Consider the following 27601-nt stretch of genomic DNA (forward strand, 5'->3'; position numbering starts at 1 on the left):
CTTCTGTGAAGTCTGGAAAGTAGGAGATGAGGTACTGGCAGAAGTAAAGCTGTGAGGACAGGGCATGAGTCATGCTTTGGAAGCTCAGATGGTAGATCACTTGCCCGCAAAAGGCAAAGATCCAGAGTTTAAGTCTCGGTCCGGCACACAGTTTTAATCTGCCAGGAAGTTTCACGAAGTCTAATGATTATGTGAGAAATGATAATTTTGTTCTTTATGGAAGTTGAAATACACTAACAATGAACTAAAAGTATTGTTCGAGTACCTACTTTTTCACGAGTAGAGATAGAGTGAGTCATACATATTCCTTTAACTAGTATCATTCTTCGGAGAAGATTTTGGAGACTGACGTAGCTGGCTATCCAGAGAAGAAGATTGGCTGTGCATACCAAGTAAGTCTATGCGTGTAAAAGAAGTGAGAAGGTTGCAATTCAACTTCACACATTCCTGTCATCAAAAACATTAGAATGTGGTGACCAGTGTGAAAGGACCTATGGAAAAAAGGAATTTTGAGACAAAAACGAGAGAAAAAGCTATCAAGTGATGCCATAGCAACCGAGCATAACAAGACAAAACAACCATTTCACGAAATTGGATTCTGCCTAACTATCCGATGGAGAAAATTTGTAAATGTGAATAACGGAGAGAAGTGATAAAACACAACGTGAAAAACCGGAGAGAAGATCTCAACATATTAGACTAAGAAGAGATACGTCTAGAATGATACGACTAAGAAAATTTGGTGTGGGGGGGTATAAATTTCTCACACATCGTGGGTATGCAAACGCAGAAATCAGCATCCGGCACCACTGGCACCAGTTGCTATTCACCGGTGCTGATAACACATACGCTCAACAATGCAGCTGAAATTCTACGCCAAGTGAGCGTAAAACAGAACTTTATTATATTAATACAACATGGTATAAGCCGTTGAATATATGTTTACAATGACGTTACACTAAAGAGTAAACTCTATAGAAAATGCACAGAGAATTGGGAGATGCATAGAAAGGAGTGACAATACAGACAACATACAAAGATTAAAATACATCTACAGGCAAAGTGCTGAAACATGAAATGGAAGAGGAATTTATTTAAGCATCATGCAGTACAATTTACAAATAGTGTCAAAATCATTTTATGCTTGTCAAAGTATTGCACTGACATTTATTCCTTGAGTATCTAGTGTCATTTTGTTAATATTAAGCCCAATCTAGCAATCTGTGTGCCTACAGTAGCAACAGAACTGTGTCATGTCAAGTTAGTAAATCTAACCTAAGCTCAAAATGTTACTTTAAGAAAGGAACTAAGTGAAAAAATAGACACCCAGAGTCAAGTTAAGACTCAGTAAATGCTCAATTAAATGATAAATTAGATGCCCAGATTGAAACCTTGAATAGTCAAGCAACCAATCTAGGTTTATTAACTGCCAAAGTTGATGCACTCAGTAGAGAACTTAGTAATCTATGGAAAGGCATGGATGTTTTAAGGACTGAATTTGACACTCTAAATGATAAAGTTGAAAATTTGAAATTAGATTTAAAGAAGGAACTAACAAATTCTTTACACATTCAGGTAAATCAAATGTTTGCTGAATTAAACCAAAAACAGACTAATAATTTTCAGAATTTGACAAAAAAGTTAGACTTGAATATTGAGGAGAAATATAATAGTGTAGAATTAGGGATTAATGAAAAGTTAGGATCATTGGAGGATGTAATGCCCTAAAGCAGGGATGGCATACTTTGAAAGAGAGCGTTGATAAGGATAGCGAATTAATGACTGTCATTCAATCGCAAATTACAGGTGTAAGTACACAAGTATACAGTGCAGATAGAAGCTTCAAAGAGAAGATAACAAGCTCTGATATCATAAATGTAAGTAGTCTCAAGGAACAGGTAGAGGAAATTATAGAAAGAAAAGTTACCAAGAGAATAACATCTGGGAACGTGTCGCCTATGGCTTCTTCCGAACTTACTAATACCAGAAAGGTCATAGATGAACTCTGGAAAAAATTCAAGCTTATCCAAGACAAAGTAGAAAAAAAGAGTATCTTCACCTAATGCTGTGTTAACTAGGGAAGTGGTGACTGATTTGCAGTGGGGAGACTTTCAAAAGAAGTTTAAAGAGTTAATATCAGATCCATGGGACCTGGACAGAGTCATATAACCCCCAGGGACATTAACGTTCTGAGTTAACAGGCGGAATGACGACCGTCAGGTCCTGAGTTGTTTTCGGTGTTCCTTCTATAATAGTTTTTATGCACCGGATTCCTTCAAAATCTTAAGCTACTCTACCATCCCACACTCAAAAATACTATGGAAAAAAAAATTGTACTAACTAGCATTTGTGGTTACGTCATCCCCAATGATTCCTGGTGGAGGATTCCCTTGTTCCATTCAGTCAAACTGCTAACAACCTCTGACTCCCTATAAAATCTCTCGGGGGGGGGGGGGGGGGGGGGGGGGGACTAAAGAAGCTTCTGCATACCTGTTTCTGGTACTACTCTTACGTACCCTGCATGAGCGCGCATGAGGTAGGGAACTGCACAGTGCATTCACACCTACCTGTCCCCAATCCGGACGTGTCCCAACTTTGCTCGGCTGCAGCTTGAGATGGAAATTTGCACACATGTTGTCTCCGATCTCCGTCATTTGGCACAGCCTTGGGACAAGATATATTAAGTGTGCCTGGTCAGTTCTCATCTCTCTCAGTTTTGACTGGCACAGTCTCCATGTATAATTAGGTCATATTTTTGCTTGGACCTCGGTTTCGACTGGTGAGGTCTCCACTTATAATTACTTCATATTTTTGCTTGGACCTCGGTTTTGACCAGCGCGGTCTCCACATATAATTAAGTCATATTTTTGCTAAGAATGATCTTCGTATATAATCTCTTCACCAGTTTCTTTGCAAACCTGTGTGTAGAGGTCTTGGTAAAATCAATGTCGTCAATTTTGTATGTATTATTGATATACAGTGTCATTACAATGACTCCAACACTGGTTTTCTTGAAAGATGCCGTGTAATCCTTTGATCAGTCACATATTTCTAGATAAATATGGAGAACCATGTCCTGGCGCATAACTTTCAAAATAACTTCTGAAGTCATGAGAATACTATTCTCATACTGAATGTAATATAATCGGGCCAGAGTTCCAATTTATATTTCTTGACACATATTTTTCTGAGTGAATTGAAGGAAATATTAAGTTCGCAAAACATACAATATTGGATGACTAATTAAACAACTGTGATAACATAGTATATAGATTTTCTACTTTTTACAGAATATTTTATACCTTTTATGAGATTTGATGTAGATGGGAGGGTTTACATCAGTTTTGAAAGGGGTGGGTATTGTGGATAACAGCATGATTTACGAGAACACGTAACTCATGACTAACACAAAACACACACCACACCTTTCAAACAACCCTCACAAACAAGTATGCCTGATTCTTCATCACTTGCCATTTCCATAGGGTTACTGAGATTTCCTTCAGAAACCTCAAGAGTGAAGGTGGGAATGTCCATTCTGTAGGAGATGATTTAACAATCCTCCTCCGGCATCTCACTGAAGTACCTACAAGGTAGGAATCCTGGAGAACAGGGGTGGGAAGGGTTTCATGTCTTTGCGGCTATCTTCTTTGATCTTAGCAACAATTTCTATTTATTTCCTTTCTTACTTCTCATTTGAGGACCCATCTATTTTTTCCCTCTTTCCATATTCATCTACTTCTATCACAGAAGTCCTTCCTGGTTTCCAATAATCTACATCTTACCTTCAGACAAGATGGTTGAAGAATCAGACTACATAAACACACATCCATATACACACAAAATTACATTTATACACAAACATTAAAATTACAGACTAGAAACATGTCGCAACATGAGAACCGCCAGGTATTTTAGGGGAAGATTTGTGTACACACGGAAACATGTACACATATGTATATGCATATAAAAACTACTACAGTTCTACATTGTAGGTACAAAAACTGTGACGATTTCACATCGAGCGAGTATACGTAAGAAGGAGGCATGAGTAATGAAAGAGCACGCAAGCAAGATTGGAGTTAACCGTGGTGCTTATTTAAGATAAGTCAGTGTAGCAATACTCTGATAAATTGATGAATAGTAGATTAAAACTGAAGAAACTGCAAAAAGGTGGGAATTTAAGGAGATGGGACTTGGATAAACTGAAAGAACCAGAGATTGTACAGAGTTTCAGGGAGAGCATAAGGGAACAATTGACAAGAATGGGGGAAAGAAATACAGTAGAAGAAGAATGGGTAGCTTTGAGGGATGAAATAGTAAAGGCAGCAGAGGATCAAATAGGTAAAAAGATGAGGGCTAGTAGAAACCCTTGGGTAACAGAAGAAATATTGAATTTAATTTATGAAAGGAGAAAATATAAAAATGCAGTAAATGAGACAGGCAAAAAGGAATACAAACGTCTCAAAAATGAGATCGACAGGAAGTGCAAAATGGCTAAGCACGGATGACTAGAAGACAAATGTAAGGATGTAGAGGCTTATCTCACTAGGGGTAAGATAGATACTGCCTACAGGGAAATTAAAGAGACCTTTGGAGAAAAGAGAACCACTTGTATGAATATCAAGAGCTCAGATGGAAACCCAGTTCTAAGCAAAGAAGGGAAAGCAGAAAGGTGGAAGGAGTATATAGAGGGCCTATACAAGGGCGATGTACTTGAGGACAATATTATGGAAATGGAAGAGAATGTAGATGAAGATGAAATGGGAGATATGATATTGCGTGAAGAGTTTGACAGAGCACTGAAAGACCTGAGTTGAAACAAGGCCCCCGGAGTAGACAACATTTCATTAGAACTACTGACAACCTTGGGAGAGCCAGTCCTGACAAAACTCTACCATCTGGTGAGCAAGATGTATGAGACAGGCGAAATACCCGCAGACTTCAAGAAGAATATAATAATTCCAATCCCAAAGAAAGCAGGTGTTGACACATGTGAAAATTACCGAACTATCAGTTTAATAAGTCACAGCTGCAAAATACTAACGCGAATTCTTTACAGACGAATGGAAAAACTGATAGAAGCCGACCTCGGGGAAGATCAGTTTGGATTCTGTAGAAATGTTGGAACACATGAGGCAATACTGACCCTAAGACTTATCTTAGAAGAAAGATTAAGGAAAGCCAAACCTACATTTCTAGCATTTGTAGACTTAGAGAAAGCTTTTGACAATGTTGATTGGAATACTCTCTTTCAAATTCTGCAGGTGGCAGGGGTAAAATACAGAGAGCGAAAGGCTATTTACAATTTGTACAGAAACCAGATGGCAGTTATAAGAGTCGAGGGGCTTGAAAGGGAAGCAGTGGTTGGGAAGGGAGTGAGACAGGGTTGTAGCCTATCCCCGATGTTATTCAATCTGTATATTGAGCAAGCAATAAAGGAAACAAAAGAAACGTTTGGAGTAGGAATTAAAATCCATGGAGAAGAAATAAAAACTTTGAGGTTCGCCGATGACATTGTAATTCTGTCAGAGACAGCAAAGGACTTGGAAGAGCAGTTGAACGGAATGGACAGTGTCTTGAAAGGAGGGTATAAGATGAACATCAACAAAAGCCAAACAAGGATAATGGAATGTAGTCGAATTAAGTCGGGTGATGCTGAGGGAATTAGATTAGGAAATGAGACACTTAAAGTAGTAAAGGAGTTTTGCTATTTGGGGAGCAAAATAACTGATGATGGTCGAAGTAGAGAGGATATAAAATGTAGACTGGCAATGGCAAGGAAAGCGTTTCTTAAGAAGAGAAATTTGTTAACATTGAGTATTGATTTAAGTGTCAGGAAGTCGTTTCTCAAAGTATTTGTATGGAGTGTAGCCATCTATGGAAGTGAAACGTGGATGATAAATAGCTTAGACAAGAAGAGAATAGAAGCTTTCGAAATGTGGTGCTACAGAAGAATGCTGAAGATTAGATGGGTTGATCACATAACTAATGAGGAGGTATTGAATAGAATTGGGGAGAAGAGGAGCTTGTCGCACAACTTGACTAGAAGAAGGAATCGGTTGGTAGGACATGTTCTGAGACATCTAGGGATCACCAATTTAGTATTGGAAGGCAGCATGGAGGGTAAAAATCGAAGAGGAAGACCAAGAGATGAATACACTAAGCAGATTCAGAAGGATGTAGGCTGCAGTAGGTACTGGGAGATAAAGAAGCTTGCACAGGATAGAGTAGCATGGAGAGCTGCATCAAACCAGTCTCAGGACTGAAGACCGCAACAACAACAACATAGGATAGTGAGACTTGAATTGTAGGTAGACACAGTATATACTAAGGGTATAGGAGTTGAGAAGTAGAGGAGGACTCCAGGGATTAAATGATGTATTATAAAAGTGAATGTGAAGTGTAAATAGATTTGTAGCTTTACCAGGAAATACTTAATTGTAGTATACATAGAAATGTATACTAGGGTAATGAACCATGGGGCCTACTCATAAAGGATAAGGGGAGCGTACCCAGCATTGCTACGTATACATGGAAATAGGATGGCCTGTGGCCTGAGAAATAGGGATGTTGTATAAAGGGGAGTACCTACCAGAACGGAAAGAGGAAGTGCTCTCAAAAGGTCAACCCACATGCAAGGTATAGGTACTGATCCTAGGAGAAGGGGACAGTATCATGACAGAAGTCACACATTTTATAGGGATTATTCTGGTAAGTCTGAATTCTACGCACAATGAGCATTATTACGTTTTATGTTAAGTTTACGAGTGTCAAAAGGAACACTTTCAGGTTCCCTAGAGTTCCTCCAAACTACAATAGATAATGAATGAGTACATACTTAGAAGAGGTAGTACGAAAAGTGAGTACAGAAAACAGATTACTCATGAGTCATGAACACCTGGAGTTTACGATTGGAAAAAAAAAAGACTGTTGTTGATGTGAAAAAGGTATATATAAACCTATGTAATAAATGTGTACTCTTAAAATGTGAATTGTTATTATGTGTGATATTAATGTACATATTGATTATGTATAAAATATTGTGTGTTCAATCTTAGCAGGAGGATATGTAGTGTTTTGAGAATTTCCGCATAAATTCTAGAACCACTTGGCCTTCTACCATCTTGAGCACACTATATTTTAAATATAAGTGTGAGAGACCCCATCTATGGCGCGTCACCTGTATGTGTGTGCAGGTCCGACGTGTGTACTGAGAAAACAGTAGACACAGCAGTCAAACGGCATCGACAAGTACTTGTCGGCCGCACCAAGGAAATTGTAATGAAAGAACACGGCAGCCCCAAGGAACTTCTGTGTTATTCTGTGCTGTTTTATAACTTTAATTATTGTAGTGATGAAAAAAACAGCTGAGTTGAAAAAAAAGATTTTTAGTAACTTTTTAACACAAACGTGCTCGAGGCAAGACTTGTTCACGATTTCCGTAGTTGTTGAATCAACTATGTGGTAAATGTATCTTAATTTGTGTCTTAACGTGTGACGACATGGGTGACTTACATGAAGTCTAATGTTTATGTGAGAAATGATAATTTTGTTCTTTATGGAAGTTGAAATACACCAACAGTGAACTAAAAGTATTCTTCAAGTACCTACTTATTTCACGAGGGGGGGGGGAGAGGGGGAGAGGGGGGGAGAGGTGGGGGGAGAGAGAGAGAGAGAGAGAGAGAGAGAGAGAGAGAGAGAGAGAGAGAGAGAATCATATATATTCCTTTAACTAGCATCATTCTTCGGAGAAGACATTTTTGGAGACTGACGTAGACGGCTATCCAGAGAAGAAGATCGGCTGTGCACACCAAGTAAGTCCACGCGTGGAAAAGAAGTGAGAAGGTTGCAATCCAACTTCACATATTCTTGTCGTCAAAAACATTGGAGTGGTTTTTACAGTAGAAATACAATATATGTTAACTCACTTTTAATAAGACCAGGAAGACGAAGTACAGAAGATAAGTTGCTTTCCACTGCATCCTGCGGGTTCAACAGTCAACATATTCTGTTAGTGGATGTGGTACAACATCCGCTTTTTTTGATCAAGGAAAAAGGAAGTTTTACAGCATTATTAAGAAACATGGCATTAAGAAATTGGCATTCTACGGATCGGAGTGTGAAATGTCAGATCCCTTAATCGGGCAGGTAGGTTAGAAAATTTAAAAAGGGAAATGGATAAGTTAAAGTTAGATATAGTGGGAATTAGTGAAGTTCGGTGGCAGGAGGAACAAGACTTCTGGTCAGGTGAATACAGGGTTATAAATACAAAATCAAATAGGGGTAATTCAGGAGTAGGTTTAATAATGAATAAAAAAATAGGAGTACGGGTAAGCTACTACAAACAACATAGTGAATGCGTTATTGTGGCCAAGATAGACATGAAGCCCTCGCCTACTACAGTAGTACAAGTTTATATGCCAACTAGCTCTGCAGATGACAAAGAAATTGATGAAATGTATGATGAGATAAAAGAAATTATTCAGGTAGTGAAGGGAGACGAAAATTTAATAGTCATGGGTGACTGGAATTCGAGAGTAGGAAAAGGGAGAGAAGGAAACATAGTAGGTGAATATGGATTGAGGCTAAGAAATGAAAGAGGAAGCCGCCTGGTAGAATTTTGCGCAGAGCATAACTTAATCATAGCTAACACTTGGTTCACGAATCATGAAAGAAGGTTGTATACATGGAAGAACCCTGGAGATACTAGAAGATATCAGATAGATTATATAATGGTAAGACAGAGATTTAGGAACCAGGTTTTAAATTGTAAGACATTTCCAGGGGCAGATGTGGACTCTGACCACAATCTATTGGTTATGAACTGTAGATTATAACTAAAGAAACTGCAAAAAGGTGGGAATTTAAGGAGATGGGACTTGGATAAACTGAAAGAACCAGAGGTTGTACAGAGTTTCAGGGAGAGCATAAGGGAACAACTGACAGGAATGGGGGAAAGAAATACAGTAGAAGAAGAATGGGTGGCTTTGAGGGATGAACTAGTGAAGGCAGCAGAGGATCAAGTAGGTAATAAGACAAGGGCTAGTAGAAACCCTTGGGTTACAAAAGAAATATTGAATTTAATTGATGAAAGGAGAAAATATAAAAATGCAGTAAATGAAGCAGGCAAATAGGAATACAAATGTCTCGAAAATGATATCGAGAGGAAGTGCAAAATGACTAAGCAGACAAATGTAATGATGTAGAGGCTTATCTCACTAGGGGTAAGATAGATACTGCCTACAGGAAAATTAAAGAGACCTTTGAAGAAAGGAGAACCACTTGCATGAATATCAAGAGTTTTGATTGAAACCTAGTTCTATGCAAAGAAGGGAAAGCAGAAAGGTGGAAGAGTATATAGAGGGTCTATACAAGGGCGATGTACTTGAAGACAATATTATGGAAATAGAAGAGGATGTAGATGAAGATGAAATGGTAGATACGATACTGCATGAAGAGTTTGACAGAGCACTGAAAGACCTGAGTTGCAACAAGGCCCCCAGAGTGGACAACATTCCATTAGAGCTACTGACAGCCTTGGGAGAGCCAGTCCTGACAAAACTCTACCATCTGGTGAGCAAGATGTATGAGACAGGCGAAATACCCGCAGACTTCAAGAAAAATATAATAATTCCAATCCCAAAGAAAGCAGGTGTTGACACATGTGAAAATTACGGAACAGTCAGTTTAATAAGTCATGGCTGCAAAATACTAACACGAATTCTTTACAGACGAATGGAAAAACTGATAGAAGCCGACCTCGGGATTCCGTAGAAATGTTGGAACATGTGAGGCAATACTGACCCTATGACTTATCTTAGAAGAAAGATTAAGTAAAGGCAAACCTACATTTCTAGCATTTGTAGACTTAAAGAAAGCTTTTGACAATGTTGTTTGGAATACTCTCTTTCAAATACTGAAGGTGGCAAGGATAAAATACAGGGAGGAAAAGGCTATTTACAATTTGTACAGAAACCAGATGGCAGTTATAAGAGTCGAGGGGTTTGAAAGGGAAGCAGTGGTTGGGAAGGAAATGAGACAGGGTTGTAGCCTATCCCCGATATGGAGAAGAAATAAAAACTTTGAGGTTCCCGATGACATTGTAATTCTGTCAGAGACAGCAAAGGACTTGGAAGAGAAGTTGAACGGAATGGACAGTGTCTTGAAAGGAGGGTATAAGATGAACATCAACAAAAGCAAAACGAGGACAATGGAATGTAGTCGAACTAAGTCGGGTGATGCTGAGGGAATTAGATTAGGAAATGAGACACTTAAAGTAGTAAAGGAGTTTTGCTATTTGGGGAGCAAAATAACTGATGATGGTCGAAGTAGAGAGGATATAAAATGTAGACTGGCAATGGCAAGGAAAGCGTTTCTGAAGAAGAAAAATTTGTTAACATCGAGTATAGATTTAAATGTCAGGAAGTTATTTCTGAAAGTATTTGTATGGAGTGTAGCCATCTATGGAAGTGAAATGTGGATGATAAATAGCTTAGACAAGAAGAGAATAGAAGCTTTCGAAATGTGGTGCTACAGAAGAATGCTGAAGATTAGATGGGTAGATCACATAACTAATGAGGAGGTATTGAATAGAATTGGGGAGAAGAGGAGCTTGTGACACAATTTGACTAGAAGAAGGAATCGGTTGGTAGGACATGTTCTGAGACATCGAGGGATCACCAATATAGTATTGGAAGGCAGCGTGGAGGGTAAAAATCGAAGAGGAAGACCAAGAGATGAATACACTAAGCAGATTCAGAAGGATGTAGGCTGCAGTAGGTACTGAGAGATGAAGAAGCTTGCACAGGATAGAGTAGCATGGAGAACTGCATCAAACCAGTCTCAAGACTGACGACCACAACAACAACAACAACAACAACAACAAGAAACATGAACACCTAAACACAGCACTAAGCATGTTCAAGATATCAGATGGTACCTGTGAAGAAATAATAATAGCGTAAGAACAGTTTAAGCCATGACTGCCATAAACAACTGTATCTCTTCTCTTACCACCTGGTGTATGAGAGAGCCAGGTTGTCGATCTTCCATAACTGCCTTAGGGACCACATTTGAGAGTTGGTCATAATTCTTTCATCCAACTCTTTTTTGCTGTATTTCCTCAATGCACTGGCACCACTTGATGGATCCCTTGGTTGCTGTCACATTATTTTTCAGAAGAGTTTCTGCAACTCCTTTCATCAAGTGTAAGGTTTTGTCAGCTTGTGTCATGCTTGAATTCACAATGCGGCACTATGCCAACGATTGAATATGAGACTGTGTCATTTCCCCATGACGTTGGATCTGTTCTTCAATTGTTCTTCCACTAATCAGACTTACTGCTGGTTGTCAGCAAATGTTTTCTTCCGTTTGTAATTAAATTTGTCCCACCCTTGAGCTTCTCTACATTGTTTGTGAACCACTGTTTTGCTGTGTTGGCTAAGTGAAAGTACACATTTGCCAAACGCATGATACCCCCATCTGTATTTGGTGACTCAGTTGAATCCTTTCAGCTATTTCATTAAATTCGGACTGGCATCAATGGTAAATGCTGATGGATGCCTGATTTGTGGCTGACTTAATGCTAGTTTGAAACCCAACGGTCTCCTAAATATATGATGTACTGCTTGTATTCTGGTCCCTATCTGTATACGAGAAGCTTTCACATTGCCTATTTGGAGCCACAGTGATGTAGATGTTTTGGAGTACTTGGCATATCTACCAAACAATGCCACAGTGTATCAATGAAGTACAATGCTTAGAACGAATGTTTATCTCAAACACCAAAGTACAGCAAGAACAGAACTGAATTCCTAGTCGGAGAGTGCAACTATTTCAAACATGAAACATTCAGAAATACACAAAAAGAAGACTTTTTAACTACCTTCCAGAAATGATATATACTAAACAACAAACAATTACTGGTAGTTGGGTTTGACCTGCTGCAAACCAGTCAGAGATACTAAGCTATTGCACAAGGCAAGCACAGATTGCAGTAATATTATGCATTCTTCTGCATGTGCTGTATAGATTGTCTTTTTTCTACAGCAAGATTTACATCCACACCCACAGTCAAACCCACTGTGAAAACCACTTCCCATTGTATCAGTTATTAGAGCTTCTCCCCATTCCATCCACATATGAAGTGCAGGAAAGATGATGGTTTAAACTACTTTGTGCATCTTGCAGTTAGTCTAATCTTGCTCCGCACTGCAGTATATTCCTAGATTCATCACTTAAAGCTGGCTCATGAAATTTTGTAAGTAGGCTTTCTTGGTATTATGTGTGTATCTTGAAGTATCTGACATTCAGTTTCTTCAGCATCTCTGTGACACACTCATGGGTCAAACAAACCTGCGACAAGTTCTTCCTACTCCATGGCATATCTGGACTGCATCCATGGGTAGTGCTTTGAAATAAAAGTTCTGGTTGCAGGGAAAACAATACTTTTGTTGAAGCATTTCGCCCTTCTAAGGAATCTTCAGAAAATTTTAATGTACTGTAGAATTTGCGTTTGTCACATCTGTAGAGACTGTTGTGTTTACCTTAAACACACGGGGGTCATCTGAAAAAACACTGCTTGCATAGAACCATGATTACGGGTTTTGAAACCACGTAGCACAATCCGTGCGTGAAGCAATAACTCATTGCAATCAAACTGCAAAATCATCAAGCTGTTTGAAAAGAATTATTGCTTAGTGAACAGGTTGTGTTACACAGCAGTCAAAACAGTTTTTCTTTTTAAACCTGTGGCCATAGGTGCTGACCTTTGCATACATTCAATGACCCCTGTTAGACATACTTGGTACTGGTGAGCAATATTCTAGGATGTGTTGCATGAGTGTTTTGTAATTAATCTCCTTTGTTCCTTTTAGAGTGATTGCATTGCCCTAGTAGTCTACCAGTGATCTGAAGTGTGCCCCCTGCCATACCCTACATCTGTGCCTATATGACTGTTTATTCTAATCGTAGGATACTATGTTGTTCTCATCTTGTGAAGCACACGGTTTTACATGTATGAACATTAAAATCAAGTTGCTAATCTTTGTATCACGCTGAAATCTTTATCATAATAAATGATTATTTGTGCAGCTTTTTCACACAGCACTTCGTAGATAACTGCACCATCAGCAAAAAGGTCTGGGATAGGTGTTAATGTTGTCTGGAAAGCCATTAATATACAGCTACCATGAGCCACCATCCAAGATAACATGCTGCATCCTCCCTACCAAGAAATTCTCAGTTCAGTCACAAATTTCACTTAATACCCTATTCACTCTTACTTTGATACCCTCAATTTCTAACAGTCTTTACTTATGGCCAGAAATTCTTTGACTTTGTGAGATATTTCAATAATAGTATGCTGCTGAAGCTTTCACATATTGCCCTCTTGACATCTAGGCAGGTTTTATTCAACACCACTCCATCTAGGGCCCTACACTTTGTTTTACACTTGGTAAGATATTTTAGATACGCATGTTACATAATGCATAATTTTTGTTTGTTTACATACACAAGCACATAACCATGTGTTCCCATCTTTGCTAGAACCAGTCATTATAATGGTCTCTCACTACAATTATCTACTATGAACACAATTCTTACAAGCTAGCATTCGCTCAACAAAGTGGATCACTAAACCATGTGCAGTTGTGCACTGCACGTGTGATGTGATGATACGTCACACAATAACTTTTGTGAATACGATGATAAAACAAATAGAACTGAAAGAAAATAACAACTGCATTTATATTGTTCAGTTTACAAACCCAGTTAAATGACTAGTAATATAATTTTCCCATCTCATTTTTCTTCTTAGTAACATACCAAATAAAAATTCTCTCTTTACTGTCCAAGAGTAATAAATAAATATTACAATCACTAAGAAAAAAGTGTCTTTCCAGAATTTCCTGCAACTTTTAGTAGTGTAGCAGTGATGATGCAGATGAAGAGATGTGAGGAAGGCATAGTTAGTGACTTATCACAGCTATTTACTATGATGATATACATTTCAGATACACATATTTGTCACTGTATGTAGTTGGGTCAGATAGTATATTTATTTTCAGTAATGAGTTGCCTAATACCACTTTCAAAAATGATCAAAAGATAAACAAATATAAAAATAACCATTCTCAACCAATGTTTTTGTTTCTGTTGGAATTTTTATAATTTGTATACTCGCATCGAAATTTAACATAAAAAAATTACAGAAAATGGACATGTACGAAATAAATGTCAACTCTTATATGTATTAATCCTAAGGTTAACTGTAAATAGCTACACATTCACGAGATGGAAGAAAGCCCAGGCCACACCCGTCTAAAGAAAGGGCAGGAGAAATGATCTTCAAAACTACCATTCAATATCCTTACGATTGACTTGTTGCAGAATCTTAGAACATATTTTTAGCTCAAATGTAATGACATATCCCAAATGCAATGATATCCTCCATGTTGCCCCGCCTGGACTCCAGAAACATTGATAATGCGAAACCCGTTCAAACTTTTCTCACATGGCACCCTGAAAGCCATGAATCATGATAGTATAATCTTCTTTTTCATTTTCTAGAATTATCATCCATCTTTTCCCCACAGCCTGGCCATCCAGATTACCTCATCTTAATCAATGTAGCTTCTGGCTGTAGCGTTATTTGAGTGACATTGTGTTCAGTTCTCCAATTACAATTGTAGCTGGAACGAAAACATGCGTCCCACTACACATTCTGAACTTGACCCCCGAGACACTCTGATCTGCTGTGTGGAACTTGCTATTTCTTTATTTCAACTTGTGGCAGTAAATAGGGAGAGCAAACTGAACATAACTTGTGCCAGTCTCAGGACAAATAAAAACCAATGTTGTTTTGCTTTTCATGTGTTTGTGGCTCCAGAACAATCAAAAGTCAATGTCTTTCGACTTTTATGGAATTTTTGGTCCTGAGACAATTAAAAACCAATGTCATTTTGCTTTTAATTTGTTTTTTGACCTCAGGAGAATTAAAAACCAATTTTTCCCACATGGTGTTGTATGACCTTGTTGTGGAGGATAGGCTTACCTTACTGACCGTGCCACAACTGTCGATTGCTGAATTTGTAGCCAACCTCATTTACATTAAGACACTTAAGAGTGCCATCTACTGACGAAATTCTCCAAAAAAAATTTGTTCCATGCCATTTCTCCCTGTATCAATAATACGCTGTTCAAATGTGACATCATTCTAAGCAGTGGTTCTCTTTCTACAGTGTTTTGAAACTGGAACTTTAATTACAGACACTTCGGATATACAGGATGTCAGAAACAGACAAAACAATTTTTAAGGGTGTTGCAGTGTACGTTGTGCTCAGAGATAGAAAAAAAAATTATGTGCTTTGCCACTTTCAATTTAATGAGCACTAAGTTAACCAATCAGGCTGTTGCACACACAAATTCAAGCAGACTGCCAGAGACATTGTCACCAAATGAGTTCTTCGTTTAGTTTCCTCAAACTGGCTTAAACATAGCTTTTGCTCATCTTGCTTAAATTTATCACTTCTGAAAAAGGCACATTTGAACTGATTATGAGCATTTGAACAAGTGGTAAATCACAGCCGCACAGATGTCTGTGCATTACCACATCGCAGCATGTGCAAGAGCTTGAATTTGCACGAGCAACAACCTGGTTGGCTGGAATCAGTGTCAATAAAATCAGAAATGGCACACTGTATCAATTTTTTTTAACAATTATTCTCAGTCCAACTTACCCTCAACACTCTTAAAAGCTTTTCAGACTGTTCCTGGCCTCCCTGTACCTAACCCCTCATAGCACCCAGTCCCTGCAATTCCGACCTTTTCCATCTGCCACATATCCCAAAACTACCTCTCAACATCTCAAAAAACACAGAACTTATGCAAACACAAAACACTGCTGCCAATCTGCCTGCCAAAAATTGCAATCCTACAGAAATTTCAGTCCACTCCAATGGCCTCACATTAAGCCCCTAACCCAAATTCAATAATGCTGAACTAGTCAAAGACCTACTCTCCATATGTCAATACTCTAATGTGACAAACCCCACCAATCAAAGCCAACCTAACCTCAACACTGAAGCTTGCCTCTATCAATTCATACCGCCATCCAACTGTACCCCTCCCCCTCTCCCACGTAAGTATCCACTGCACCAACTGCTTGTTGCACAGCCTCCCATATGAAAGATAAGACCCACTTCCTTCACCAATTCTCAAGTCCGTACCCCATTATCGCCAAGATCCCTACTCACTTTTGTTGATGTCACCTCCTTACACACCAGCAGTACCTCCCCCAATGTTCTTCCATTTCCAGACCCACCACAATATTAGTTATACATCTAACTAATTATATCTTTGTACATAACTATTTTTCCTTTGAGGGAAAAATATATGAACAAATCTGTGGCATAGCCACGGGCATCTCCATGGCAATTTTCTACATCAACTGGTTTATGGAGCATGTACAGGAAACTATCCTAGCCTCTCAAAAGCCCAAGCCCTTTGTCTGGTTCTGGTTCATTCACGGTAATTTCATGTTTTGGGCAAGGACCTATACATTCCACCATTAGTCCTACACAGCCTCAACAGCTTCTCTGCAATTTGTTTCATCTGATCCTCCTCAGCCCAATGTGCCATTTTCTTGGACATTGATCTCCACCTCTCTGATAGCTCCTTCCGTAGGTCCGTCCATATGAAGCCCACTAACCATCTACAGTCCCTGCATTTTGATGGCTATCATTCCTCCCACCACAAAAAATCACTCCCATATAATCTGGCTACCAGCAGACAGTGCATTCGCAGTGATGGTAGTTCCCTATGCCAGTAAGCTGAAGATTTCAAGTCCCCATCCAGACAAAAGTTTTCCAAGTTTCTCTAAACTTCTTAAGACAAATAACAGGACGTTCCATCAAGAATGTCCACAACGTATCTCATATTTTCATCAGTGTCTAACTTTATGTGAACTGGTGATGAAAATGCCTTTCAATTATTATGTTTTTTAAATTATTGTAGCCTCAGTTAGATGCAGTTTTATACAATCATTTTACATCCACTGCTGGATAAATGCCTCCTCTGGGCATCTCCAGGATTACAAGCCTCTCTTTTATATATATAAAGAGAACACAAAATAGGGATGTTCCAATATTATACTGGGTGAGTCACAAGTTTTTCCCCCAGTTTCTGGAGGGTATTCCTTAGATTATATGGAACAAAAAATGTAAATAAAATAATGGGATCGGATCCATAATTAAGGAGCTACAGTAATTGAAAAAAAGCACATAGTAATTAATTTAAACAATTTTGTAGCAGTCTCTTGCATTCAGAGTGCATTTAAAGTAAGTGTTCAAAATTTCCTCCCTGCATCTGAAGGCAAAGATTCGCACGGGAGTGAAACACGCGAGTAGCATTTTGTAATTTCACATGCTCGTTCCTTATTAACATTGTGGAATCGAAACTCACCATTTATAGCAGCCACATGCCCCAGATGAACCAATAAGTAAGAAACTTAATTTTTTTATTATTGAATGTTGGCAATAACTGTACTTAGCCAATAACTTTGTATATTATCTTGATAGGTAACACTTATCTTGTTTACAGTTATGTAGCTTTTGTAGTGTGCTGCTGACAGTGGGTATGCAGCCAGATAAAATTGTGGCACGATAAATAACAAAAAAACCTGTGAAACCAATATCAACATTCAATTATAAAACATGAAGTGACTCTTCAAGCTTTCCCGGCGGATGTGTTGTAAATAGTCTTCACGGGTCTGCTGCCGGATCACGTTGTGCAACTTCATTAAGGAAGCAATACATATCCGTACAGCCGATAATCTCATCAACAAGGATACGGGGTTTCAACTGAGCACAGCCTGGAACCCTGCATTAGCTGCTATTAAATCACGACGTGAAGATCAAGATTCTTTGGTAACAGGCCTGTCACAATACTGGCCTAGTACAGCTGTTGGTGAGTAACGTCTGGCCGCACTTGACAAACGCAGCATACAATGCACGTGTGGGAGAGCCACTCTGCGATTTTTGGTAGAGGGTGTTTGAATAAGGCAAATCACTGTGCATGTGTGATTTCTGCAGCTGCGCATTCTTCACGCACGTTCTAAAAACGGGGCGTCAGTGTGCGGATACTGTCAGTCGTACCTAGCCACAAGCAAGGTTGAGCCACCTGAAGATGTCGGACAGCTGCCTCGAGGAAATATTGTGGAATTTGCACAACGAGATCCAGCGGCAAACCCGTGAAGACTACTTATAAAACATTAAGTTCCCAATTCATGTGAACTGCAGAACACTGTGTTTATAAAATCCAGCAAATACCTTCCTTGCCACATAACACTACGCATTCACCTGACAATACACCCCACTTGCCTACATTTTATCTTCGTTACATCCATAATTACATCTTTCACTTCAGTTTGTTCCTCAATTTGTATCTCTGTTTATCTGTCTCTCCCAGTTTTTCAATACCATAACACACTCTTTGTACATGACCATATGCATGTCTTGGCCAAAAAATTATTCAGAGGACCAATACATACATAAATTCAGAACACACATCTCTCCATTGCTAAATAGGCGTATCTCAGTTTCTGAATGGTTTTCACATTAAAAATCCATATCTAACCAACATCAAGTCAACACTGACAAATCACACTGCTTGTAAACTGTTTCAGAGACATTCAAATATTTCTTTCAAAAACTTTGTTCAGATTGTCAAAGCCAAGCCAGGCAATTTCAATGTGTTGTCTTTCAGTTTCAGTAAAATTAAATTTCTAGCTGTTTCAGATATGTTCCACTGAATGTATTTCTACTTCTTTTTCCAGTTTAACGAACTGAAAATTTCTGCTAGTGCTGCTGGGAATAAATTTGATGATAATGAAATCATCTTGCCCAGTTCCTCCTCCAATTCTGAATTTCTGCTATCCAGGTTAAGTGTGGCAAAGATTATAACGAGTTGAACTGACATCTCCACCTTCAAACAATGGAAAATCCAGGATGGAATAATGACAATATTATGAAAAGGATAGTTTTCTACTCACCATACAAATGTGGTTTTGAGACAGGCACAACAAAAAGACTGCACACACAGTGTGTCTGGCCCCGGCAGGCAGCCAGTGACAGTGGTTGTGTGTGTGCGATTTGTGCTTGTCAGTGTGTTTTCTACTTTAGAATTAGTCCTTCAGGCTGAAATGTGTAGCAGTCTCTTTGTTGTACCCGTCTGCGACTCAACGCCTCCTCTACTTCATAAGTAGTAATCTATTCTTTTCATATATTATTGTGAACTGATATCTTGTCTTTCAAGGGCTATACACAAAGATTTTATTGAAATGAAATTAAAAGCATTCTTAAGTATATTACTCCCAGGCAAAGTGGTAGATCATATTCCTAGTTTACATTACTTCATTCACGACTTGCAAGTGTTTGCTGTGCTTAATCCACTAATAAATCCTATTTGCACCTCTGTCAGATCAAAACTCTTTTTTTTTCCTTAGTGGTTGATGCTGATTTTGGTTAATATCTTGTGCATTATACTATGTTTTTCTGCTTAGTTGTTACTGATACAGGAATTGGCCAGCTACTACTAATACCTGGCGTAACAACTTATGAGAATAGTTAATATATTGGTCACAGATTCAACAGTAAGTAAAGCAGGTAGCAGACTTCAGTTCAATGGGAGAATACTAGGAAAACATAGTTTACGAAAGAAATTTCCTATAAAACACTTGTGTTCCCTATCCCAGAATTTTGTTAAAGTCTGTGATATTCACAACAAGTAGGACTAAGGACTAACACGAGATGTTAAATTTATATGTAGAGGGGCGTCACACATCATCACAGGTTTCTTGGAATCACAGGAGAGGGCCATGGAAATGCTGAAGAACAAGGACTAAGAGATCCTTCAAGGTATGCGGTAACTGTCCTGCGAAAGTTTGCTAACAGTGTTTCAGAAACCAGAAACTAGGTGAGAAATCTAGGAATATACAAGGGTCCTTAACACTTCTCAAACAAGGATAGTGAACAACACATTACACTAATTACAACACACATACAGGCATTTATTTAGTATTCCATATACAAATGAACGGGAAATACCCTGTGCCACACTTTTCACAGTGGTTTGCAGAGTGGTGGTGGTGGTGGTTAGTGTTTAACATCCCGTCGACAACGAGGTCATTAGAGACGGAGCGCAAGCTCAGGTTAGGGAAGGATTGGGAAGGAAATCGGCCGTGCCCTTTCAAAGGAACCATCCCGGCATTTGCCTGAAACGATTTAGGGAAATCAGGGAAAACCTAAATCAGGATGGCCGGAGACGGGATTGAACCGTCGTCCTCCCGAATGCGAGTCCAGTATGCTAACCACTGCGCCACCTCGCTCGGTTGGTTTGCAGAGTAGGAATGTAGATAGACATAGGTGGTCAGGTCTAGTTTTCATTTAATGCCTGTGAAACGGAAGAGTAGAGGGTTGTTTCAGTTGCTCATCATGCTTTACAGCATCACTCAAGGACCTGAGTGCTTGCCACACTACATGGGCTATTGGGATCCTCCCAACCGATATTAGTTTCCCTGAACTCTGGGGATAGGAACTTGCCCTACAACAGATCCTTGCACATTGGCATCCTCCTGGACCTCATCTCTGTTAACTTTGTTAAGTCCCTAATTGTAAATTGCATGTTTCATAACTCTTCATACTAAACTGTCTTTACTTTTCATTATGTCCTTACCATCTCTAGACTGAAGCTGCTACAATGTTCACAAATGAAACATTTCTGACTTGCTGTCTCCAATTGCCCCCCCCCCCCCCCCCTGCCCTCTCCCTCACCTGCACTACAGTTGGTCTCCTTTCATTCTGGGGTCTGAGAGACTTGCTCTCCCTCTTTCACCTTCCCTAAACCATCCCTTCCTCATCCCTGAGGAAAGAAAAATTATTTCGATGTGTGTCACTTTTACTTGTGTGTGTGTGTGTGTGTGTGTGTGTGTGTGTGTGTGTGTGTGTCAGCAGTACTACACATTTTGTCTCTTGAAGGTACATACTCACAAGCACTTCTGCTTCATAATTTATTAGTTATTTCTTTGATTGGGTTTTCCTTTGATAGAATTATATAGTAATAATTCCATTACTGATACTTACTGCAACAAATTATGTCTTAATAAAATGAAAAGGCATTAAAAACTGCTAACCACACTGCTACAATACACAGTACCACTCAGTTGTTAAGGTTTGCACTGACTACAACCGAGTCATAACAACCCATAGTCATTCGGCTTACATCGATTCCGCTGCTCCCTCTAAGTGCCCGTTACGGTACAGAGAATACAATGCATATATTTTTTAAGTGATTTAGCTAGCGTTTATTTGGAATTCTTTAATGAAACCAAAATTTACTCAGAGAGGATACGCCAAACAAAACAAGCAGTAAAAAGCTGAATCTGCTGATAAGTGTCACTGAAAAATAATATTAAAGTAGATCTGCAAAGCACTGCAGCATCACAGGCACGAAGAAACTGGATATTCTATTTTCATCTGTAATGAAGTGAATGTAGTATCAATAAAATTAAGACTAATTTAATACAATGGAAACCTTATTATGCATTTTTGTCCTTCAAAGCTTACAGACAGCATGTCAAACAAAATAATATGGAAGGAAATCCCGCTCCACAGGATTAATGATCCATGATCCACTTTAAGTCATTGTATTTCAGACATATCATAGAAGTAAGACTTACTGGTCATTATCTTCATGCTTCAAGTCACTACATTTTTTCTTCAATCATATAGCCTTTCTAAATCAGTGCTGTGAATTAGTCTTCTTTAACTTTAGTTTCATGTTCTAGCAGACCCATATAGTATCAAATGTGCTGCAAATCAGTTGTTTAAATCTTATATCACCAACAAAAAGTAAACAGTATAACACAAATCCACTTTATATACATTTAAAAAAAAAAAAAAAAAATAAATTTAAATTTTTTTTAAAAAAAGTTGACAAACCCTGGTTAGATATTGAGTCGCACAAACTCAGTAATAAGCCCTCGATTCTTCCTAGACTTTATCAATGACCTTCCATTAAATCCTCTAAATATGTATTCTGTAGTACTTGCAGATGGTACAACAGAATAAAACAACTGAAAGACTCCTCTCTATGCTCCTCAACCTTAAACTGTTGCTAAACACCACAAAAACAGCTCATATTTCTCTTCTAGCCACCCAGGAACTATCATACTACATGGAACCCTTGCAAATTGACGACAAATTAATTGCAGGGATAAGGTTTTGAAAGTGTGGTTTGCCAGCTCACTCCTCGTCAGGCTCTACTAAGCATTCAGATTCCTCAGGTAGTCGTGTGATATAAACACACTAAAAGCTTTGTATGACAGACTTGCACTCTCAATGTCCCCTTTTGCGGGGCATCTCTGAGAACAATTTTCTTTATGCAGAAAAAGGATAGCAAAAATAACCGAGTACCAGTGAGATCAACCACTGAATTTATTTTCAAATAACTTAATACATTACTAATCTCCTGTATTTATATACTCAGAACCGTTTACTGCAGTGGGGGAAAAGCAGTATCGGTTTCCAACAAAGAGAAATCGACAACCATGACACATGAACCAAGTTAAACATTAATCTGATGAGCAAAAGACAGAGGGCAAGTCAAGATGGACTGATAAATATGGGCAGCCTACTCCTCAACAAACCAGCCATTTCAATTTGAAATGAAACCAATACCTTTAAAATGAAAATGCTAAAGCAAAACACTTTTCTTCAGTTGATAGGTACCTGAAGGCAAGCTTGCATGAACTTAATGAGTTCACCCTTTCCTCCACATAATTCATATCTTAAGAAAACTTTTTCCTAAATATATTTGCTATACATTCATCAATAGTGAGTACAATTTCTTTTTACTTTTGAATCTTGTTCTAAGCCTGTACAGCCATTCCAATGTAAGATGCATTAACGAAATAAGTATATATTTATATATATCATAATCTATGAATGTATTTTTTTATCTTTTTGTATATCAACATATGTATAGCTACATACATACTCCACAAGCCACTATATGATGCATGGCGGTAGGGTACCCTTGCTTCTCATTCCATTTCTTGTTTCAATCACAAATGGAGTGAGGAAAAACTGACTATCTATATGCTTCCCTATGAGGCATAACTACTTCTCACCGAGCGAGGTGCTGCAGTGGTTAGCACACTGGACTCGCATTCGGGAGGATGATGGTTCAAATCCGTCTCCGGTCATCCTGATTTAGGTTTTCAGTTATGTCCCTAAATCATTTGAGGCAAATGCCAGGATGGCTCCTTTCAAAGGGCACGGCCGATTTCCTAATGTGAGCTCGTGATCAGTCTCCAATGAATTTGTCGTCGACGGGATGTTAAACACTAATCTCCTCCTCCTAACTTCTTTTATATAGTCCGCACGGTCCTTACGCAAAATGTTTGGATGTAACAGTAGAATTGTTATGTAGTCAGCTGCAAATCTCAAGTCTCTAAATTTTCTCAACAGTCTTCCACAAAATCAATGCAGTCTTCCCTCCATGGATTCCCCTTTTAGTTCACACAGCACTTCCATTAATACTCAGATGCTGCCTGACCATACTGGTAGGAAATATAGCAGCACACCTCTGAACTGCTCCAATGTTTTCCTTTCTTTCAACCTGGAGGCTATCCCAAACACTCTAGCATTAATGCCCTATATGCAGTCCCCTTTATATATAAGCTACACTTTCGTAGAATTCTCTTACCAAGCTGAAGTTGGTCATTTACCTTCCCTAAAATGCACCATTGTGTGTTTTAATACTATATCTCATAGCCACTGTCATTTTTTACATATGTTTGCAAAATTTCAATATCTATTTCCAATTGTATGCTCTTAACGAAAACATGGCTTTACTGATGCAAATACTACACTTTTTTTGTCAGATTCTTTACAATTTTGTTACTATGCGTTTAGCATTTTTTGTCATCAGCCTCCTCTCTCTGTGGAAACACAATATAAGGCTTCTGTACTTACTAAAAATATAATAATAAATATTTCCTGGAAAGAATAATTTTTATTCACATTACGTCAACCCAGAAACTGTTGGAAAATGTCAGAATGAAACTTATTTCATTTGTGATACCACTACAAAAACTTAAAATCATCTTACTAAGGATGGCTTTTATTAATAGAAGTTACTTGATATGAAAGCACATTGCAACCATGAAACAATATTGATACAGCACAAATCAATGTGGATGAAATAATTATTCCTCATGCTTCTCTCAAAGGTGTGAGAATTTAACGATATGGTGTGAAGTACACTGAATCACAGAGGAAAATGCATGCATAATTATACTCATTCCATTCCTTCTTGAACAAGGTAATGAATTCTAGAACAATATTTGTAACACTTCAGTGAAAGGAAAATAAAAAAAAACACAGAAACTTATTTCATGCAAAAAGTATACTGCCAATATTGACGTATATTAGGCATTTATGCATAAACTACTCATACAGTATGCTCTTTACACAAGTATTGTCTTGCTAAACGCACCTTTTCTGAAAGAAATTCTTCCATTTTTGGAAGGCTAAAGTTCATTAATTCTTCTTCAAAAAGTACTTTGTTTATATTCACTGCCACAAATAAGGTTGCAGCCTTTAGTAAGATAGGTAAATTATACTTCTCACTCAGGTCTCTAACAGACAGACAATTTGTTACATCCAAATGCCTGTCAAGGTAATCGGCGCAGTAGTTTTTTAACTTTCCTACCAGAAAATGATTGGCCAATCTCAACAATTCAGAAACATTGCTTTTATTAATTATGACACAACCTGTATACATATAATTCAACAAGCTCTGGAATATCTCTGAACTCTGGCAGGTGACTGTTAAACGTTCTTTTATTGATTTATGAGTCTTTAGGATTGATTCGAAATACTGTGAACATGAAGCCAGTACGTTTCGGTGTGCTCTGAATTCGGTTCCTCCCACGTAAAGAACAATATCACAGAACTTCCCCTGATCCCTCTGAGCTTTCAGCTTTTCCAGAACGACATTTGCGTGATCGTTTTCTGAGAAATTCATTGAATCGTCTGCAGCCATTATTTTAAATGTATTTTAAACCTTGCATCAACGTTTACGACAGCAAACAATAAGTCCAGAGTATAATCTGGAAACCTCACCAGAATGATCTAATTTTTAAACAGCAATCTTCATAGATTAAAGACATAAAATAAATATCCCCAGACAGTATTGACACAAATAGCATCTCCCACAACTTCGAACGAAGCATATTTAATTTTGACACTAAACAAGCCGCCAATCGTACAACACGATATTGACGTTAAGACAAAGATGCTATACCGAAGACCCAACTTTTTTTAGTTCAATATGACTTTTATTTTAAATTTTATCAGATGTGACAATGCAGTAAGGTACAGTTTCAATACAAAGTTCAGAAACAGTTGTAATAACATACTTCGGATAATCCATTGGCCTGTGAGAAATTACAATGTTTAATCATAAAAGGGAAATAATGCTAGGCTTCAATCGATACTTTTGAATGTCGTTTCTCCTTTCAACTGTTCTGTGGGCTGGTTAATAATCAAAGCAATCAGAGCTGACTTGCACCTAGCCCACGGACGGCGAAAAATGATGCACGCCACAAAATAAATTTTCGGTATTATTTAACTATTTTTGGTTCACTGAAGAGATAATAAAATTTATATCAGGCACAAGCTGCATGCATGCTGACAGACGCAGACAATTTCTCTGTTTTCACTATTCAAATTACCACGTAGGGACCAATTCATACTGGGCGTCCCGTCCCGTCCTATCCTGTCAAAACAATGTACAATGCATTTTAAATGGCGGCACCCACTCTCGCCGTCCCGACGACATAATGCTGGTGCTGCTGCTCCTATTATGACTTCCTCACTGTGAGGATGTTCGATTGGAAGTTTGTGGCCTGTTGGCCTTTGCTCCCCTGGGAATCTTGTCGAATCTTCTTTCTGTACTGGTAGGTATTTGTGGACTGGCAAGGAGTGCCGATGACCTATTTCTTGAGCTTGTCGATATGACGATTTTTCTTCTTCTTTTTGCTCGTTGCTGGGGTTTCTTCCTCTGTTGGGATACCGTGCATACGGATTCCTGCTTTATCATATTCTCCGTTCACCAGAGAGATGATGATACAGCGCATTTTCAGCTCTGTGAAGATAGGGTAGTAATCAATCAGATTGAATTCCTCCCTGGAGAGACCAATGAGGCCTTCTGGATACCCAAATGGGTGATGTGGGAGAGGAGGTTTAGGATGGTTTGGTGGAACGAAGGGATAGGGTTGTCGTGGTGGGGGTATGTACCATCGCAAAGCGAGCCAGCGATCTTCTTTGTTACAGCGCTTGCGCTGTACATGTCTGGAAGCGGGAGGAATGGGACTTCTTCCCACTTTTCTTCTTGTGCAGCTGCTTCGGTGTCCTTCTTCTTGTGCTGTGTCGCCTCCCCTTCGGCAGGCTCGTCGGTCTGCGTGGCCACCGTTGCGAACTCCTTCTCTCATGGAGGAGTCGTCTGGGTGGCGGTGTCTTCTGTTGTGGCGGAAACTTCTTTGGCTGAGCGAAGCTCCTGCGTCAGCACAGCAATCTGACGCCGAGTCTCGACCAGTTCCGCCCGCATGGCCGCCCTCTCTTCCGCCATGGTGGATTTGAAGGCGGACATGGCTTCTTGTACGGCGTCATTAAGGCACCTGGTGACGGCGTCTTCCGTACAAGAGACCACCTCTTCGTGTGTGGTGGTCACTTGCTTCTGCGTCTTCTTCTCGGGTCCGCGCCAATTTCTTCTGTAGGCGCAGAAATGAGCGTTGGCCGCGTGTGCGCCGCCGCAGTTGGCGCAGGTACAGGGGGTGTCCTTCTGCTTTTTGCAGTCGCGTGTGTCGTGTGCTTGCATACACTTCAAGCCTTCAAGCACGCAACTGCGCCGCTGCAGTGCTTGGCGACGTGGCCAAGCTTTTGGCAGCGGAAGCACTGCGCTGCAGTCTTCCTCTTCTTCATGCCGGATGATCCTGCTAGCGTGAACAGCAACTCCGCCAAGGCAGCAGCTTTACGTCTCCTTCCGCGTCCCGACATCTCGAGTAGCAACAGCGACAATCAGCGATGCTTAACTCTCCGCAGCGTGACGACGACATAATCACCCCATTTGTCCATTTACATAGGGCTCCCAAAATCGGATTTCGAAAACCGATTTCCCATTACCACTTCAGGATGGTCATATAAACACTTCAAAATCGATTCTGGATATCCAGGTTTACTTGCCGGTTTTCCAATTATGCATTCTATTTTCGCTCCCGTGTGAATGCAACCGCTTTTCAAACGTGCTTGAACTGTCAGGTTTCGTCTTGGTTTTAAAATTTTCGGCTATTATGGACAGAGTGGCTTTTTGTATAGTGAAGGATAAGTAGAAATATTAGACGGTAGCTCTTTACACCTCGTATAATTGAAGACAAATAGCGATTGTACTGACTAAATCAGAAACTGTAAAAGCTGTTTTCCAGGTGTCATATTTAACTGGGCCAGCAAATTCACTTCAAACCTTACCATGTAAA

The 27601-nt window shown here is 39.1% G+C and overlaps 1 protein-coding gene across 3 annotated transcripts in view; it reads right to left on the reverse strand.

Moving 5' to 3' along the window:
* LOC126194409 (myoneurin-like) overlaps nucleotides 1-25344 on the reverse strand; it is a 128455-nt gene extending 103111 nt beyond the window's left edge. For 2 of the 3 annotated variants that reach the window (XM_049932764.1, XM_049932763.1), the window contains exon 1: nucleotides 24562-25344. In XM_049932764.1, the coding sequence (XP_049788721.1) occupies nucleotides 24562-25110 (549 nt within the window). In that variant the 5' untranslated portion in view covers nucleotides 25111-25344. Of the gene's footprint in view, nucleotides 1-11016; nucleotides 11128-24561 lie in introns of those variants that run through there. The other variant, XM_049932765.1, reaches the window with a different exon arrangement.
* Nucleotides 25345-27601: the final 2257 nt, after the last annotated feature.

This window comes from Schistocerca nitens, chromosome 1 (assembly GCF_023898315.1).
Source record: "Schistocerca nitens isolate TAMUIC-IGC-003100 chromosome 1, iqSchNite1.1, whole genome shotgun sequence".
Lineage (NCBI taxonomy): Eukaryota > Metazoa > Arthropoda > Insecta > Orthoptera > Acrididae > Schistocerca > Schistocerca nitens.